Below are 19639 nucleotides of genomic sequence, written 5' to 3' on the forward strand. Positions count from 1 at the left end.
ACAGATTTTGGTATTGATTTGGTATTAATATGGATTTGGGGATTGCTACACTAGGGCAGGGAAATGACTTTGTAGGAAGGATCCAGGCCTCGGAGGAACTGAATTGAGGTCTGGATGATGGCAGAGGTGCAGTCAGAGGCAGAACTGACCGTCACAAAGGACTCCTCGTGTGCCAGCAGTCACCCGGATCCTGCTACTGGACCCTACTGTGGGCCAGGCCCTGGGCAAGCACAACGGTCACACACCTCCCATGCGGTCACATGCTGCCCGGTGGGAGCCATTGCCCAACACACAGGCCAGGGAACAGCCCGCCCTAGGTAGGTGCCAGGCAGATGTGTGCTCTAGAGACTCCTGCCTCTGCCACCCCCAGACCCCATGGGCACACCACCACCCAAGCTAAGCCACCCCCGACGCCTCACTCTCTCTCTCACTGCTGCTCTTGTCCTAAACATCAGTCTGGAGACCAACTCCTGAAAGCCTGCCCAACCCTCCCTCCCCCTGCTGGCCTGAGCCCTGGGATGCTCGCCAGCCCCATCACGCTAATGATGCGGCACGATCGCCCTTGATTCCCTGGCTCTTTCAGCCTCCTTGAGGGCAGGTGATAATCGCTGTGTCCCCAGAGCCTGTGACAGTGCCCAGCAGGGAGCAAGTGCTTCATATGAGAATCTGCCTAATAACCCTGATTATTGTACTAACACTATCCGGGTTGCTTAGAAGAGGTACATTTCAGACAAGGTCTCGTGTCCATGCATTTTCACAAACTCCAGGCTTTTACGGCACTCAGACCGAAGAGAACGCGTCCCCCTTTTCCACTAGAATGCCTGTAATTCCTTTAAGACTCAGCGCCCCTCCTCGTGGAGACTCCTAAGCACTTGGTCTCCATCACAGCGCGTCAGGCCCTGTGGGTCGGATCCCCCGGCCACGAGCTCCTGGAGGACAACCATCTCTGGATGCCCAGCACCCAGCACAGTGCCTGGTACTCGACGGCCAGGCACGAGCGTCTGATGAATGAGGAGGTGAGATAAGGAGACGGTGAAGGTCTCCCCGCAGAAGCCTCCAGAAACCTCTGGCTTGTGACTGTGACTCCTTCCTCCTCCTCCTCCTCCTCCGACACCTCCTCTTCCAGGTGGGGAGCACCAACCCCAGCTCCAGGCACTGCCCCTCCCCCCAGCCCCAGCTCACGCATCCAAGGGCCTAGCCCTCTCCGCCTGAGGACGGTCCTCAGCCTTAGAAAGCGGCAGCCCTGGGCCCTCCTGGGCAGCCAGTCCCACAGCCTCGTCTCCGCCTGCTCCGGAAATGACAGGCTCGCCTCCCCTCCCCTCTCCCTAGCTGAAGTCCGGAAGCCTGGTCTCGAGGGAGCAGCGTGGGGCTTGGATCAAGGGCCCGTGAGGTCAGACCAGGGCCCAGGCAGGCTCACTTTGAATCAAAACACGCTGTACACAGGCGGCTGCCCTTGAGCAACAACGATGTCATCTAAGAACCAAAACAAGGCCTTCCCGGCAGCAGCAGAAACAATGACCTGTGACCACACAGGCAGCGGCCTGCTGCCCGGGCAGCCAGATGGGCCTTCGGATGGCGATGGCTCTGGCTCTGCGCACTCAGCCTCTGCTGCAATCAGACGCATCTGTGTCCTTCCACGCTCCAAGCGCAGCAAGAGGCAGAGAACCAACAAGAACAAAAGGTGCCCGGGCAGAGCAGAGAGCCGTAAAGGGATTAACTCCATTGACAGGTGAGAAAACCAAGACCCAGGGAGGTGACCTGCCAAGGTCACAAAGGACCAAGTCTGACCGTTCCAAGGCCAGTGCTGCCGGCCCTCCAGGAAACAACAGCCCAGAAGACTTGGGTGCACCCTCAGCGACATCACATTAAAATCCCACCTGCTGGGGGCAACACTGAGTTTCTCCAGTTAATTCTCTCAATCACTAGTTCCCTGGTGCTCTGCAGAAGAAAAATATTTCCCCATCCGGATAATATCAGGAAAGCCTGAGCCAAACTGTTTCAAAGGTCTCTTGACTGCAGTAGTTTTCAGAGCCTTTACTACACTACCGTGCACGATGAATGTTCAGGAGCCGGCCATGAGCACTGCCCTAGCGTCCTTGACCTTTGTTTGCACAGGGCTGGGGTACGGGACCAGCTTTGGAGGCTTTAGTCTGGAAGTTGTGGGCACCCAACTCCCAGGAGGCCTAGAGATAATGAAACACATACGAACAAATGAAGCTGAATTCCCCCCTCCTGAGAGGAGAAGCAGCAGCTCTTAGAGTCGTGCCATTTGCACTGGGAATGGATACGATGTAATAACAACATTTAATTTTAATTGAGGTGAATTTTGAGTAGAATGTAAGCATTTTGATCATTATTGTAATGTGAGCTCAAATCCTAGAATCCTCAAGACCAGGTTTTTATGTAGAAAAGTAGCTCTAGGCCCTAAGTCTGTGCTTCAGTCTAGGGCCCTATGAGTTACCTGCTGGGAAGTAAGATCAGTTCATCAGTTGAACAAAATAATTTGTTTGATTAGCCTCGGCAAGAAATCTCAGTGTAACTAACAGATTGCATTTGGGAAGGCATTTTGGTGACTTCTCCTCTGTAAAGATTTGTATTCGTCCTAAGAGGATTTGCTGGCTTCAATTCCACCAGTCTGAGCAGGCTGGAGAAAAACCAAAGCAAACGACACCTTCTAACAGGGAAACCAGAAATGGCCTGTTTGGGCATAGGGACTCTCCCAGGAGGGGCCTGAGAGAAGAAGGCTCCCTGTATGCGGGAACCCCATCAAGGCCATACAAAGCTAAGCCTGGCATTTAAGTCGTCAGGGTCCACAAATCAGCCAGCCCCCAAAAACAGGCAGGAGGACGCTAGGGACAGCCATCAAGGCAAGAAGCGAACCACAAGCCAAAAGATGCCCAAGTTGATCTTGAACTCCAGGGTCAAGGCATTCACCACTCCAGGAGGCATGCAATGTTGCTGTTCGAGGCAAGGGAGATGCAAGGAAGAGGGGGGAGGGAAAAAACAGTCGCCATCTGTGTTATTTGGATATCGTGACCACGCTACGAGATTGTCACTTGAGAAATCCATCGTCACCTGATCACCGTATCCCTACAACCAGACTGAGATTCCACCTTCCCGGGGACATGCGGGTGGCACACTGAGCACACACACAACAAACAACGCACAACCTACTCTTCAAACATTTCATTTTTTCCTTCAAACCTGCAACGTAATAAGGTGGAGTTATTAGACTGCATTAACATACAAAACGAAGTTCAGATTTGGGAGTACGAACATTTCCATTTATCAGTTAAAACAAGCAAATAAAAAGCTTTCGAATGTTCCCAGGAGGGAATTCCCTGGCGGTTCAGTGGTTAGGACTCCATGCTTCCACTGTAGGGGGCACAAGTTCGATCCCTGGTCGGGGAGTTAAGACCCCACATGCCACACGGTGGCCGAAAAAAAAGAAATGTTCCCAGAAGGGAAAAAACTTTAATTTATATGTAATAAATGATATAAATAAATATTAAATATAGAATATATGTTCTCATTTTCAGTATACTTATGCATAGAGTAATAGGTTTAATTATCTCTACAGATGCTGAAACACCTAATTCTAAGGTTTCCAAAGCCTCAAAGTTTTTGTCTTGCACATTTTAAGTGCCCTCAAATTGTCTGTATATTAATTCATGGACCAAAACATCCTTGGAATCTAAAGATTTATCCTGTTCGCATAGGGGAGACAGAATGCCAAATGCAAACATGCTACCCAAAGTGTTTTTGGTCAATCTCTCCTCTACCTCCTGGGAACAACTAAAGAATTCAGTCTGAGGCATTCCCAGCAATGAAGGCATTTTTCAGCCTCGTTTGGGGAAAGGGATAAATCGGTTGGGGGGTGGGGATGGAATACTCCCTGCGGGATAAAGTGGAGGCTGATAGACAAGGTGGGTGAGCCAACCAACCATTAAACCTCATTGAACCCATTTTCATTTCAAGTTTCATTGAGGAGTTCAGCTACAGGTAAGAAATGCCAGATGCTTTAGAAATGAGACAGCAGGATTATAAGCTTGTAAAGGCGCACGTCATCCAAACAGCGGTGCCGATGTGTCAGTTGGGAGCTTCCGTGGTACCTGTATCATTTCAGCCGCTACTGTGTGGCCACATCTGAGGCCACTGATGGACCAGAATGAGCTGGGAAAGCACCGTCATAAACGCACTTCAGGAACCTACCTCCATTGGCCAGAAGGTTCTCCTGGACCTTCCCCTTTGCATCTTCCATCACTTCCACCACACTCTGGGCCATTCGCTTTATGAGGCTTTGGGGAAAGAACAAAAAGCCAGTTAGAGTAGGAAACTGCCCTCAGAATACTCTCACACTCTGCTGGCGGGAAAAGGACCAGGGTCACCCTTTGGGAGAACAATCCAGCAATATGCATGAAGAGACGTAAAATGCTAACCAGTATTTAAACCAGTGTTTCCACTTCTGGGAAACTATCTTAAGGAAACAGGACAAACAGAAAAAGCTTTCTGAATAAAAAGATGTTCTTTGCAGTAACGTTGCTGACAGCGAAAAACTGGAAGCCACTGGAAGGTCTGACAATAGCGGATTGTTTAAGTGAAGGACGGTATACCCAGCTGAGGGGTTATTAGCAGCCACTGAAAATAGGTTTACAAAGAATTTCTAATACCGTGGAACAAGGCGTGCATTATAATGTTACATGGAAAAAAAACAAGATACAGACTTGTACAGACAGTATGGCTGCAGCTATGTGAAAATGTTGTTCCTACTTTACATATTTTCTATTCTAATCCAGTGTTGCTTTTATAATTAGAAAATTAAAACTTTCTAAGTCTTCAGAAAACATACTGAAGGCTCAAGAAAGTATGAGAAAGGAAAGGAAAGTATGAGATTTGAGGCAGAAGGGCTCAAGTTCACTGTGGCTCTGCCAAATGTATGACTCTGGCCAAATTTATTTAATCTCTTTGAGCCTCAGTTCTCTTCTCTGTAAAATGGGATGATACCCATTTTGCGGGATTGTTATAAATATTAATAGAACTAATCAGGCAGGAGTGTCTGGTGGCAAAGAGTGTCCACTCCTGGAGGCCCATCAGTTAGAAGTCCAGCTGGCAGCAGGCCAACCAGGATCAAAGTCTAAAAGCTCTGATGACCTACATCTTTGCCTCAGGCCCTCTCTCCTCATTCTCCTGGCTCCCAGGAGGGGGCAGGTGTTTGCAGGGAGGAGGATGAGGTCACTGAATTCCAAATGCAGAACACGGTTTTCTGCTGATGCAGGCACTGGCCATGTGGCCACTCAGAGCTTGGAGCCGAGGGGCCTAGGGCCCAACACAGAAAACTGAGGCAGAGGGCACTGAAAGGCCCCAGATTAAAGAAAGAGAGGGAGAGAGGGAAAGACAGAGAGGGAAGGAAAAAATGACGGAGTAGGCAGGGAGAGCAACTTGTTTTCATATCTAACTAATGTATGTTCATGACCATAAACTGAAAAACACAAGTATAAAGTAATTAACAAAAAATGAAGGGGCTTTCCTGGTGGTGCAGTGGTTGGGAATCTGCCTGCCAATGCAGGGGCACGGGTTCGAGCCCTGGTCTGGGAAGATCCCACATGCCATGGAGCAACCGAGCCCATGTGCCACAACTACTGAGCCTGCGCGTCTGGAGCCTGTGCTCCGCAACAGGAGAGGCCGTGACAGTGAGAGGCCCGCGCACCGCGATGAAGAGTGGCCCCCGCTCGCCGCAACTAGAGAAAGCCCGCGCGCAGCAACGAAGACCCAACGCAGCCAAAATTAAATATAATTAATTAATTAATTAATTATTTTAAAAAAATGAACAACCACACTCTCCCACCCAAAAGGAAACACGTGCTTTGCATTTTGGCCTATTTCCAAATACTTAACACTTCCACAGTTTATATTAAGTTGAGGTTTTCTTTTGTTTACCAAGTTCTCTATCACTGTTATTGAATCATCACAAAAATTCTCGAAGAGGTTATCATCCCATTTTACAGCTGGGAGACTGTGGCCCAGAGGAGTAATTTGCCTCCCAACTACCCAGTCTGTCTGTGGACCCCAAGGTTCTGGGCCACCTGGGCTCAAATCTCCACAAATGTGTTGGCATTTCTTAGGATAGTAGTTCTGCATCTTACTAATGATAACTGGGGCAAGTTACCTAGCTAATCTCATTCCGTTTCCTTGGCAAAATGGGGGTGATGCTCTTCATCTCACAGAGTTTGGTGCAATGCATATCAAGAACCAGGCCCCCGGGAGTTTGTGGTAGGTACCTTCAGATGAGCTCTCGGCAGCCTGATGGAGGCGTCTGGGCTCTCTGCCCTCTGGCTCCCCAGTAGATTCGATAGGAGATGGTGAGGCCAGGTGTAGGGGGTGCAAATCTGGTTCCCTCCCAGTTCCAGTAACCTATCTCTCCTCATCTCCTATAGCCTAGGGGTGTGGTAACCTCTCTGCCTCTACCTGGGTTCCTGTACCATTCCTTGTGCTTCTCAAAAGCCCTCATACAACTATATGCTCCTTTATGAATAGACCTTTCTCAAATCATCCTAATTGGAGTATGTCTTCTGTTATTTGTTAGAACCCTGACCCTATAAATTCATTCGTTCATTCACTCATTCATTTAGCAAATTCCAGACATTAATCCACTGTGTGCCAAGCACTGATTAGAGTGCTGTGAACCTAGATGCTATGCACAAAACAGCCCCTGCTCTCAGAGAGCTTCTTTCTAATGCTGTCAAGGGCTCCTCTTTATCATTATTATAGCGACACATGCAGGTTGCTGTCTCTTATTACCATATCCTCTGTCATCTTTTGAGTAATTTCTTTACATGAAGGAATTAGTAACTGCAGCCCCAATGGCAATGCCTGAAGCACAGCAGCTGTTCAGGAAATGTTTGCTGAATGAATAAACGAATGTCATAGCACCTAAATAACACACATGCTTCCTTCCTAATTGACCTAAAAGCAGAACTCCCTTGTCATTCTGTTAATGACTCTTTGCTGTTCCCAATTCTAGCCTCCAAGAAATGTTTAACTATAACAAGCATGGCGGCACACCTGCCCCTAGGTGTGTACACCACCATGGAACATCTCAGAATAGCACGGTCTGACGAAACTTAATTGCTGGAAAAATTGCTTGTTGCACGTAACAAAACTTCCCTGACTTACTGTGATCATTAACTACAGTCATCCGTGAATTGTGGTATGACAAAATCAGAACATTTTTCTCATTGAAAGGAATCTAAGAGTCTAGATACTGTTTTAAATTTACTTTTTTCACTTTACAGTTCATTGTGAAAACCTTTACACGTCACGGTAGAGCTTCCTCATTCCTTTCATTGACTGCATAGCATTTCATTGCAAGGTTGTATCATAACTAATTCTCTCGATTGAACATTTAGGTTGTTTACGCTTTGAATGATTTTGCAACAAAACGCATATTTTGCCCATTTGTGCAGGCACGTATGTAGGATAAATTGCAGAAGAGTAACTACTGGAATACAGGGTGGGAGCATTTGCAATTTTAACAGATAAGGCCAAATTATCCGCCAAGTATACAGAGCCAGTGCACCCTCCCACCAACAATGGATGAGAGTGCCTGCCTCCTAAATCCTTGCCAACATGACGGACTATGGAGCTTTTTAATCCCTGCCAATCCGATAGCTGAAAAGTTCTATCTCACTGCTGCTCCGACTTGCATCTGTTTGATCATCGATGAGGCTGGACATCTTTTGATAGGTTTATTAGACTCTACCGATGGCTATTTTCATCTGGTAATAGGGTGTTCATATCTTTCACTGGTTTCTCGTCATTTTTTTTAAAAAAACATCGATTTGTAAGGGCTCTTAGGTGTTTTGGGGACTCAATTCTTGAGACGCTCTTTTGAGCTAGGTAACACCCCCACTTCGAAGATGAAAAAATTAAGACTTAAAGAGCTAAAAGTCACCCTACACTGAGTTATAAGTGTCAGAGCAGAAGTTGAGCCCAGATCTACATGACTTCAAAGCCATGCTCTTCAGTGCTTGGTCTAAACTAAACTCTGGCTCTCTCCTCTAACACAAAAGTTTATACTAACCTACAAGGTAAGATATAGAAATCATATTTTTAATTAAAAAAGCAAATTGCAGATGGTGTGTAACCTTGATTGGGGTTTGGTTACACTGAGGCTCCCAACAAAATTCATCAACCTGTTCATTCAAGATGTACACATTTCACTGTGTGTACATTTTACCTCATTAAAAAAAATTTTTTGATGGCCAACAGGCACATGAAAACATGCTCAATATCACTAATTATTTGAGAATTGCAAATCAAAACTACAATGAGTTATCACTCACACTGGTCAGAATGACCATCATGAAAAAGTCTACAAATAATAAATGCTGGAGAGGGTGTGGAGAAAAAGGAAACTTCCTACACTGTTGGTGGGAATGTAAATTGATACAGTCACTGTGCAGAACAGTATGGAGGTTCCTTAAAAGACTAAAAATAGAGTTACCATATGATCTAGCAATCCCTCTCCTGGGCATATATCCAAATAAAACTCTAGTTAGAAAAGATACATGCACCCCAATGTTCATAGCAGCACTGTGTACAATAGCCAAAACATGGAAACAAACCCAAATGTCCATCAACAGATGACTGAATAAAGAAGATGTGGTACATATATACAATGGAATATTACTCAGCCATGAAAAAGAATGAAATAATGCCTTTTGCAGCAACATGGATGGACCTAGAGATTATCATATAAAGTGAAGTAAGTCAGATAAAGATTTATATGTGAAATCTAAAAAAATGATACAAATGAACTTATTTATGAAACAGAAACCGACTCACAGACATAGAAAACAAACATGGTTACCAAAGGGGACAACGGGGGGGGAGGAGAAAGATAAATTAGGAGTTTGGGATTAATATATACTTACTACTATACATAAAATAGATAAACAACATGGACCTACTGTATAACACAGGGAACTATATTCAATATCTTATTGGATAACATATAATCACCATTATAATAACCTATAATGGAAAGGAATCTGAAAAAGAATATATATATATATATATAAAACTGAATCACTTTGCTGTACACCTGAAACTAACACAACATTGTAAATTAACATTCAATTTTTAAAAATTGTAAAAGAAAAAATTTTTTTTACAACAGATACTACCTTTTTTTTTTTTTTTTTTTTTTTTGGCCACACAGCATGTGGGATCTTAGTTTCCTGACCAAGGATCAAACCCATGCCCCCTGCATTGGAAGTGCAGAGTCTTAACCACTGGACCACCAGGGAAGTCCAACAGATACTATCTTAATCAAGTGACCAAAGTTCAAATCACCAGTAATGGGAAAGATGAACAACATGTTTCTCCTGATATGATGCACTGAGAAGAACATCACTTCACTTCTGGGATATTCCTGCCAAAAGTACGTAACCTGAATCTAATCATGAGGAAACGTCAGATGAGTTCAAATTAAGGAGCAGTTTACAAAATAACTGACCTGTGCTCGTCAAAGAACTCAATGTCATAAAAGTCAAAGAAAGTCTGAATAACTGTTCCAGTTTAAATGAGGTTAATGAGACATGACAATTGTGAAAAACATCTCAATGTTTACCATTATCTAAGAAAAATATGAGATTTTCTTTTGTTATAAAGGACACTATTGAGATAACTGGTGATATCCAACTAAAATCAGTAGACTAAATAATATGACTGTATTCCTGATTTTGATCATTGTAGTAGGGGATAATGTTAGTGACGGTCCTTGTTTTTAGAAAATATATATTAAAGTATCTAGAAGTAACGGGACATCACATCTGCAACTCACTGCCAGGAGACTTCAGAAAAAGTGAGTGAGAGAAGATAAACGTGGTAAAGGGAATATGGAAATTCTTTGAATAGCCTAGCAACTTTGCTGGAACTTTGAAATTAGCTCAGAATAAAACATCAAAAAATATTTAAGCATGTACAGTATATAATCCCACTTTAAAAAATTATATGTCAGTGTACATCTAAATGAGAATCCTGAAAGAAAAGACACCAAACTGTTAACACTGGTTACCTTTGTGTGTACAAGAACAGCACTTTTCCCTTTCCATGTACTTCTGTAATGTCGTGAAACCGAAAAGAAATTCTGGAGCTGGAAAGTACAATAACTGAAATAAAAAATTCACTGGCGGGATTTAAAGGCAGTTTTGAGCAGGAAGAAGAAAGACTCGGCGAATTGAGGACAGGACATTGGAAATTATTGAGTCTGAGGAACAGAAATAAAGAGATAGAAGAAAAGTGAACAGAGCCTAAGGAACCTGTGGGACACCATCAAGTAGACCAACATATGCATTGTGGTAGTCCCAGAAAAAGAAGAGAAAGGAGCAGAGAGAATATTTGAAGAAATAAGGATAAAGCTGAAGGACTTATACTTCTTGATTTCAAAACTTACTACAAACCTACAGTAATCAAAACAGTGTGGTACTAGCATAGACATACATATAGACCAATGGAATAGAACAGAGACCCCAGAAATAAACTCTCACATATATGATCAAACAATTTTTCACAAAGGTGCCAACAGCATTCAATGGGGAAAGGACAATTATTTCAACAAACAGTGCTGGGAAAACTGAATACCCACATGTAAAAGAATGAAGTTAATTTAAACCCTTACCTAACACCATATATAAAAATTAACTCAAAATGGATCAAAGACCTAAATGTAAGACCTGAAACCATAAAATGCTTGGAGTAAACCACAAGGCAAAAACTTAATGATATTGGATTAGGCAATGATTTCTTCAATATGACACCGAAAGCACAGGCAAAAAAAGAAAAAAAAATACAAGTTGGACTTGATGAAAAATTTTAAACTTAGTGCATCAAAAACATTATCAACAGAATAAAAAGGCATCTCACAGCATGAGAGAAAAAAATTGCAAACCATCTGATAAGGGATTAATATTCAGAATATATAGAGAATCCCTAAAAATCACAACATAAAAACAAACAACTTCATTCAAAAATGGGCATAGGACTTGAATAGACATTTCTCCAAAGGAGATATACAAATGGCCAACAAGCACTGAAAAGGGCTCAAAATCACCAGTCAACACTGATGGTGAGGAGGCCTGGTAAAATGCTTGGCAGAGTAACAAAAAATCACCCGTAAACATCAGGATAAAAGCTTAACCTCACTTGCTGTGATAAAGCATTTTTCACTTACCAGATGGGCACAGTAAAAAGATTTATAATTTCAGCACTGGCAAATACTCTAGGAAACGGGAATACCAATGTCCTGTTGACATGGCGTGTCAAATGAACAGCTTTACAAGACAGTTATTTTCAGAATATCAATCAAACGTTTTTAACACACAGATATTTTTGCCCAGCAATTCTACTTCTAGGAATTGGCCCTTCTGATACACTGGCTCCTGCGCAAAAAACCGTATACTCAAGGATGTGGGCTGTGGCGTGGTCTGTAATTGCAGAAGACAGGAAGTCATCTCAATAGGGGAATAGTTATCAATATCAATAGTTATCAATAGGGGACCCAGCTGATATAATGGATCACCAAGGAATCTCTAAAAAACAATGAGGCAGAGGGACTTCCCTGGCGGTCCATTGATTAAGACTCAGCACTCCCACTGCAGGGGGAGCGGGTTCGATCCCTGATTGGGGAACTGAGATCCCGCATGCCACGTCGCATGGCCAAAAAATTAAAAACAAACTAACAAACAAAAAGCAATGAGGGAGGTCTCTCACAGATTGCCATGAAAGGTTGTACATCACGGAATAAAAGGAAAAAAGGCAAATAATAAACAGTATCTATAGTTATGACCACATTTTTGTAAAAAGCAAAAGACATAAAAACTCAAACTTGTATTATGTATAGAAAAGTCTATACAGATTCGCAATAAATTGCGGAAATGGTGTCCTTTGGGGAGTGGGACTGCAGAGGTGGAATTTGGACTTAAAAAAACCAGCATGATTATGTATTAATAATAAAATGACCAATAATGGTCTTGCAAATACACAAAGCAAGAAGCTAATAAAGGAATAAGTCAAAAGCATGCTACCTGGGCACAGCCCGTTAAGATTTCTTTCAAATGAACTGCTGATACCCTGGCAGTCATCTGGGGAGCCCCCAGGGGAGAATGAGTAAGATGGGGGCGGGGGAGGCATCACCCGGGTGTGAGGCGGGGCAGGTAGGGAACTGAGAAGGGAGGAGGCCTTCAGGAGCTGAGCAGGCAGAATCCGGAGACCTGGAATGGCAGGGATAAGAGTCAGGAAAGACGGAGATGCCTGTGGCCCAGTAGGTGACAGAAACACCCTGTCCTCCCTTTCTACAAATACTCTGGGGCACCTTGAGCACTGCTGATTTCTGCACCCTGGGCTCCAAGGGGGCCCCGAATTCCTGCTGCCCCTTGGGGTATATGATGGCTCCAGAGCTAAGAGCACAGCTAGGCAGGTGTTCCTGAGATCTCTGTGTCTACCGCCTCTCCTCCTGCAATCTCATCTGGCCGTCTGGCGTGCAGGGCCTCAGGGCTTTTCCAGGCCCAGGTCTGTGGGTGGGAAGGAGCAGTCGGGGCAGGAAGCCTGCCCCGCACTAGGTGGAAGCGGAGGAGGGGGCTGATCCCCGCTCACCTGAGTCCACCTACCCCAGGGCTCAAGCACAGAGGAGGTGCTTCCTAAATGGTGTCTCCACGCAAAACTGTGCGCAGCAAATCATCCCTGTGGGCCACACTTCCATCAGGGCGCTCCGCCTCAGCTGGGCGATCTGTACCCACCTGCCTCTCCCCCTGCTCTGTGGGAAGGGCTGGGTCTCCTATACCCAGTTCTCTCATAAAGAGATCACGGCTCTCAGGTTCCGAGGTCCTGAGCGCAAGTCTATGGGACATGAAAGAGGGCATCCCCCCTCCCCTGGGATTTCTGGATAATTCAGGCAGAGCAGACTAAGGTGGGTCTGGTTTTCAGAAAGGACCCCAAGCCTTGGGGGGAGGGCCAACAGGTGACAGGGAGGGAAGAGGGAGTTTCCATAGGGTCTGAAGCAAGGGTAACAGTGGCTCCATCAAGTGAGCTGCCCTCGGTCCTCAGAAGGGCCCTTGGCACAGATACATCTGAATCCTCAGGACAAAGGAGGAGGAGAAGCCCCCAGGAGCTGAGGAAACAGATTCAGGGAGGCCAAGAAAATCCCCCTGGCCCTGGCCCTTTGCTGGTGGCCGCAGCCTCAGCTAGTACCAGTCCTGTACCCCTGCCTCTAAAGCAAGTCTCCATCCTCCACACCAGCTGCTGGCAGCGCACCTGGGATTGACGTGCCCCGCTATGGGGGACCCAAACCCAAGTCCCTCTCTCAGCGCTAACTGGCCTCAGAGTCAAGGTAAAGGTGCCACCACAGGCCCAGCCTCCCTCTGCAGCCACACGGCGGCCCTGAGCAGTCAGGTCCAGAAGCTTCCACACAGGTAGGCAGTCTGCTCCCCACCGCTCCTCTGGTGACTCAGGAGCCCCTGGGCACCTCACCCACTCCTTTGTCTCTCTGCTTCCTCCTCAGCCAAGGGACATGTCCCGCAGCAAAGTCATCAGGAAAATGTGAGGAGAGCAATTCAGTGACTTTCGTTTTAGAAAAACAAGATGCAGTGAGGTCCCTGGGAAGTCCCTGCTCTGGGGACTCTGGCCCCATTTACAGCTTACTTTGAATTCTGCCCTGGATTCTCAGAAACTCTGTTTCAGAAATAGACAAATATTTCCACCTTTAGAGGAATGCCACTCAGTTAAGTCATCCCGCCCCCTGCCACCGTCACTCAGAACAGAATTGGTTCTGGCCAGGTTGGCTTTGTGCAGCTTAACTTGCCCATAACACAGCATAGAAATTCTTGGTCCTCTCCAAAAAGCCAACCTGCCGGGACTTCCCTGGCGGTCCAGTGGTTAGGACTCTGTGCTTCCACTGCAGGGGGCACGGGTTCGATCCCTGGTTGGAGAACTAAGAACCCACATGCCGCTGCCAAGATTAAAAAAAAAAAAAGCCAACCTACCCTCAGAGAAAATTTGCCCCCTAGTGGAACGTGGAGGAGAGGAAGGCTACTTGTTCTGAAGTGGTACTGAAATGCTCCGGGGTCTTTTAGGAATAACCGGGCAGTTAGCTCCCTAAGCATCAGCACACATTTGTCTACGCTCTGGAGAGTTTGCCAAAAGTCAACCCACCAAGCAGCCCGGTCACCACGCCCAACGGCAGGGGCCCCAGGGCTCACAGGTGAAGGGTGCCACCAGAGTGGTACCACCCGCAGCCTTCCCAGGGGATGGAGGGGTCAAGGCCAGAAATGGCAGATCACAAAATGGGATGACAGGTGACTCAGGAACACCCGAAAGTGTGCTTGCTCGTGCTGGTGATCCAAGAAACCCGCATTCACACAATCATACATCATTTCCATTTTGCCAGGGACACGGACAACGTTTTTCAAAGGCACTGAATCGATGGGGGTCTGATGAAACAGCACGTTCTTGTGACCTCGTTGGAAAACAACTTACCAATGTGTACAAGCAACTTTAAATATTTCTACATCCTTTGAACCTGTAATTTCACTTTCGGAAGTGCAACTTTAGGAGGTAACCACAAATGAAGACAAAGATTTATGCTGAGATGCTAATTAGGGTGTTAATTATAGTAGAATCATCTGTGTTTTATTGCCATAAAAAATAAAACGAAACAAGCCCAGCCCCACCATTAAAAAATCTTTAACATTACTTTAGAGCCATGGAAGTATGACCATAACATAATTTGCCCACCCAGAATCATCACATGGGGTCACAGCTGGAAGGGCCTTCAGGGACCAAGGCAAGGTGGGGACTTGCCTGAGGTCACACAGCTCCTTGGGAGCTGACGAGGACAAAAACAAGGCCTCTAGGACAGCTTGACGCTCCTTGGGAGGGGACGGCCATGGGTACAAATCATCCTTTGGGGATGATGGCGACATTCTGGAATTAGGCAGTGGCAATGGCTGGGCTACTTTGTAAATATACTAGAGACAAATGAATTTTATACATTAAGGGGATGAATACTACAGTGTTGAATTATATCTCAATTTTATAAAAAAATGTCTCAGCCTTTTTCTTGGCTTCGAGGGTGGAGACCCAGCGTGGAGAATGCCAAGGTCTGGTTTGGTCATTTATGCTGGATGTCGCCACCTCCCCCAAAGTTCCTTGGCTCTACCCCCTTTTTTCCCATCACCACTATATTTTACAGTTACCAGAAATCTGTCCAAGCCCTGCCCTGGGTCGCTGTCCCAGGCAGGTCATGCCATCTTTGTCCAGGTTTCCTTCAACAGCCTCCTGTGTGCTTTCCTTGCCCCTCCCAATCTGGCCTCCTCCTGCCCCTCCCTCCCATGGCAGCCAGAGGGATCTCTAAAAATACACATTTTAGCATGCCATCGTATTGCTTCAACTCTAGCACTGGTTTCCCAAGAAGTTCAAATATTGACGTTCCAACTCCTCAGCAGAGTTTACAAGGAACACCCCTCCCTGTCCGGCCTCCTCTTTCTCCACCCTCTTCTCCTCCCTTGCCCTTCCCAGGCCAGCCTTCTGAAGCTACCTGGACGCTACTCACCCTTTATAACAGCCCAAGTGCCCCCTCTTCAAGGCAAGTCAACCCTAACAAATGTTGTACAACTGAGAGTCGGAGAACATCTCCACCCACAACACGTTGCTTCCTCTGCTGCACACCTGAAACTAACACAGCATTGTAAATCAACTGTACCCCAATTTAAAAAAAAAAAAGCAACTACCATTAAAAAAAAAATTGTTGCTTCCCGCACTCAGCAAAAACATACTGTATCCGTTATGCGCCAGGCGATGTTATGGGAAACAGCAGTGAACAAACACACCACAGTTGTTGCCTCCAGGGGGCTTTACACCAGGACCCTCCCTCCATCACATAAATTATCACTCTGCTAAGGTGCTGGTTTCCTCATCTGGTCACCACTAAACAAACAGATCTCTGAAAACTCATTAATTGAACTATCATCAGCTCAAGCGAAAATATAGTGGCTCCTAGAAAACACACAGACGCCCAGCAAATCCTGGCTGGCTAGCTGGATAAGTGCCTTAGGATGTGAAGCAAGAAATCAGTCCAATGCTCCTCAGAGCCCCCATGGTCCCCAGTCTCTCCTGCTTCACTCACGTGCCACCGATAGGATCCAGACGTTTGCTTTACTCTGCTGCCTCATCTCCCAGAATGTGAACTTTTCAAAGAATGGGCATTTCTTTAAAAAAATAAATCAGTATTCCTGAGAATTCCTGGCGGTCCAGTGATTAGGACTCCGCGCTTCCATTGCAGGGGGACAGGGTTCAATCCCTGGTCAGGGAACTAAGATCCCGCGGGCCGCAGCGCGGCCAAAAAAAAAAAATCAGTATCCCTTATGTCTACAAAATAGCAATACTCAATGCAGCTGTAATATCAAGCTTAGTCCATGGCAAGGGGGCCATGCCCTGGGACCCCATGCTTTAGAGGGTCCTAATCTGGCCCTCATCCAAGCCACTACCATCCCACAGGGTCAGGAAGCAATGCAAAGGTTTGAGGGTCAAAGGGGAGGTATGCACTCACACTTTGGGTACCAAGAGCCTAGCTGCCTCAAGGAATAGGTATTTACCCAAGAGAAATGAAAACTATGTCAATACAAAAAACGGTACATGGATATTCATAACAACTTAAATAGTCCAAAACTGGAAACCATCTAAATGTCCTCCAATGGGTGAATAAATTGTGGCTTACCCATAAAATGGAATATTACTCGGCAGTAAAAAAAAAAAAAAAAAAAAAGACTATTAATATACACACCACAACATCGATAAATCTCAAATAATGATACAGGATGGAAAAACCAAACCAAAAAAATAGAGTACATACTATATCATTCCATTTATATAAAAGTACTAGGACTTCCCTGGTGGCGCAGTGGTTGAGAATCTGCCTGCCAATGCAGGGGACATGGGTTTGAGCCCTGGTCTGGGAAGATCCCACATGCCGCGGAGCAACTAAGCCCGTGCACCACAACTACTGGGCCAGCGCTCTAGAGCCTGCAAGCCACAACTACTGAAGCCTGAAAGCCACAACTACTGAAGCCCACACGCCTAGAGCCTGTGCTCCACAACAGGAGAAGCCACTGCAATGAGAAGCCTGCACACTGCAATGAAGAGAAGCCCCCCACTCCACACAACTTAGAGAAAGCCCGCACACAGCCACGAAGACGCAACGCAGCCAAAAATAAATAAATAAATAAATTTATATTAAAAAAAAGAGTTCTTAAAACACATGCAGACTCTTATAGTGACAGAAAGCAGATTAGTGTTGAATAAGTGGCACAAGGAACTTCTGGGGGTAACAGATGTGTTCTATCTTGACTGTGGTGATGGTTTCACTGATGTATATATGTCAAAACTCATCATTCGAAATGTACACTTTAAAAATTTGCCATTTGTTGTATGTCATTTACGTCTAAATAAAGCCGTTTAAAAAAAAAAAAGCCAACACTACACTGACGTACCATTTCTTACCTATCAGGTTCATAAAAACCCCCAAATTTGACAGCATACTTGATTAGAAAGATTGTAGGAAAATGGGGACTCCTTAATTTCATTGCTAGTGGAAATGCAAAATGGTCAGAGAAATCTGACAACATCCATTAAAACTACAAAGGCATATGACCCTGGGATCCAGCAATTTGCTTCTGAGAATTCATCCTGCAGATACACCTGCACAATTATATGTGCAAAGGAATGATGCTGGAGCAAGATTACACCCTGCAGCACTGTTGGTAACGGCCTCCTTCCCCATAAAAGTAAACAAGCCAAGTGTCCACCTCTAGGGCTGGTTAATAAACTATGATACCTCCCCCATGTGGAATGCAAGGTAGCTTAAAACCCAGACGGCTCTCTATGTACTGACAGGAAAAATCTCCCAGGATATATTAAGTGAAAAAGAAGCAAGATGCTAAACATGTGGATTACTACTTTGTATTTGAAAAGGGGAGAAATAAGAATCTGTGTTGGAATTTGCCTGTATTTGCATAAAGAAGGACCAGAAATGTATCCAAGCGATTCATACAAGCAGCTTCCTAAGTGGGGGCTGAGGAGGGAGTTGGATGGGGAGAGCATAAGGGAAACTTCTCATGTGGAGCCTTTTATATTGTTTTTATCTTTGATGCATGTGAATGTATTACCTGTTCACAAACAAACAAACAAAAAACCACACACATACACACACACAAAAAAAAACAAATAAAAAAACTTTGTTATAAGCTTTTAAGTATAAATTTAGAATCCCTGGCCTTAAGACATAACTTCTAGAAGTATGTTAGGATCCAACGGGCTAATAGCTGTGTAAGTGCTATTACTAACACCGGTCCTCAAAGTCGGAAGCCCACCTGCCTCAGGATCACCCAGAGGTCCCATTTAAAATGCAGATTCCTAGGCCCTACCCCGACCGGACCCAATCAGCATCCCTGGAGGTGGTGCCCCAGGACCTGTACATTTTTTAAGCTCCCCAGGAGATGGTACAGGTGCTAGAAGAGGAGACCCACTACTGTGAGATGGACGTGTACCAGAAAATATTCAGTAATTCAGCACACACTCTGAGCCAGGCACTGCTCTAGGAGCTGCGCCCAGAAATACCGTCCCTGCTTCTACAAGACACACACAAAGACAAACAAGGACAGTGTTAAACAGGGGAGTGTGGAAGGCAGAGAACTAAAATAGGGTGCCCTAGAGGGGCTCGGCTGGCTGCGAGCCCCCAGAAGGCCTCTGGAGGGGGTGACATTCCAACTGAGATGCGATGACGACAGGGAGCCCACCCTTCAAAGGGGAGGTGGCAGGTGGGGGGCCTGGGCCAGGAGTTTGGTGCAAAAGTACAGAACGAGAAGAAGGTGGTTTGGATGAAGGCAGAGGAGTGGACGGAAACGGGACAGGTTTGGGAGGCGGAGGCCACGGGGCTCGGTCCTCACTGGGGTCTCAAGTGGAGGGTCAGGAAGGAGGGGCCCAGACTGTTTGCTCGGTACCTGGGCCCCGGGAGCCTTTGACTGAGGTGGGAAAGACCACGTAAGAGGAGAATGGAAATATATAAGCTGTCCGTTGAGCATGTTATTAACTTCGGACATAAAGCCAATGCCAAAAAAGAACCATTTAAAGCTGCCCCTTAAGCCTCTGAAAATAAGTCTAAGTGGCTGCCATCTACGTAAGGCGTGAAGAGTGCTGTGTGGACAGGACTGGGCTGAGGTCTGGAGAACAGTGGAGCCGTGGCTCCCAGGAGCTGATCCAGGTCTAAAATGGAAGGGGGGGCTTCCCTGGTGGTCCAGTGGTAAAGAATCCGTCTTCCAATTCAGGGGATGGGGGTTTGATCCCTGGTCGGGGAGATAAGACCCCACACACCGCAGGGCAACTCAGCCTGCGCACCACAACTACTGAGCTCGTACGTCTCAACTAGAGAAGAGAAAACCCGCACACCACAGCTACAGAGAAGCCCACAGGGCGCAACAAAGACCTGACGCAGCCAAAAAAATAAAGAAAATAAATAAATAAAAAGGAAGGGCCTGATACTAAATTTAACCTCCAAAGAATCACTCTGTGAGTTTCACAATGTTGCCTG

At 45.7% G+C, this 19639-nt stretch overlaps 1 protein-coding gene across 3 annotated transcripts in view; it reads right to left on the reverse strand.

Moving 5' to 3' along the window:
• Positions 1–19639, reverse strand: part of ATP6V1C2 (ATPase H+ transporting V1 subunit C2) — a 52601-nt gene that overhangs the window by 20849 nt on the left and 12113 nt on the right. For all 3 annotated transcript variants that reach the window (XM_082425863.1, XM_082425864.1, XM_082425862.1), the window contains exon 4: positions 4213–4298. In XM_082425863.1, coding sequence (XP_082281989.1) covers positions 4213–4298 — 86 coding nt within the window. The remainder of the gene's footprint in view (positions 1–4212; positions 4299–19639) is intronic.

This window comes from Balaenoptera physalus (assembly GCF_965194825.1).
Source record: "Balaenoptera physalus genome assembly, chromosome: 15".
Lineage (NCBI taxonomy): Eukaryota > Metazoa > Chordata > Mammalia > Artiodactyla > Balaenopteridae > Balaenoptera > Balaenoptera physalus.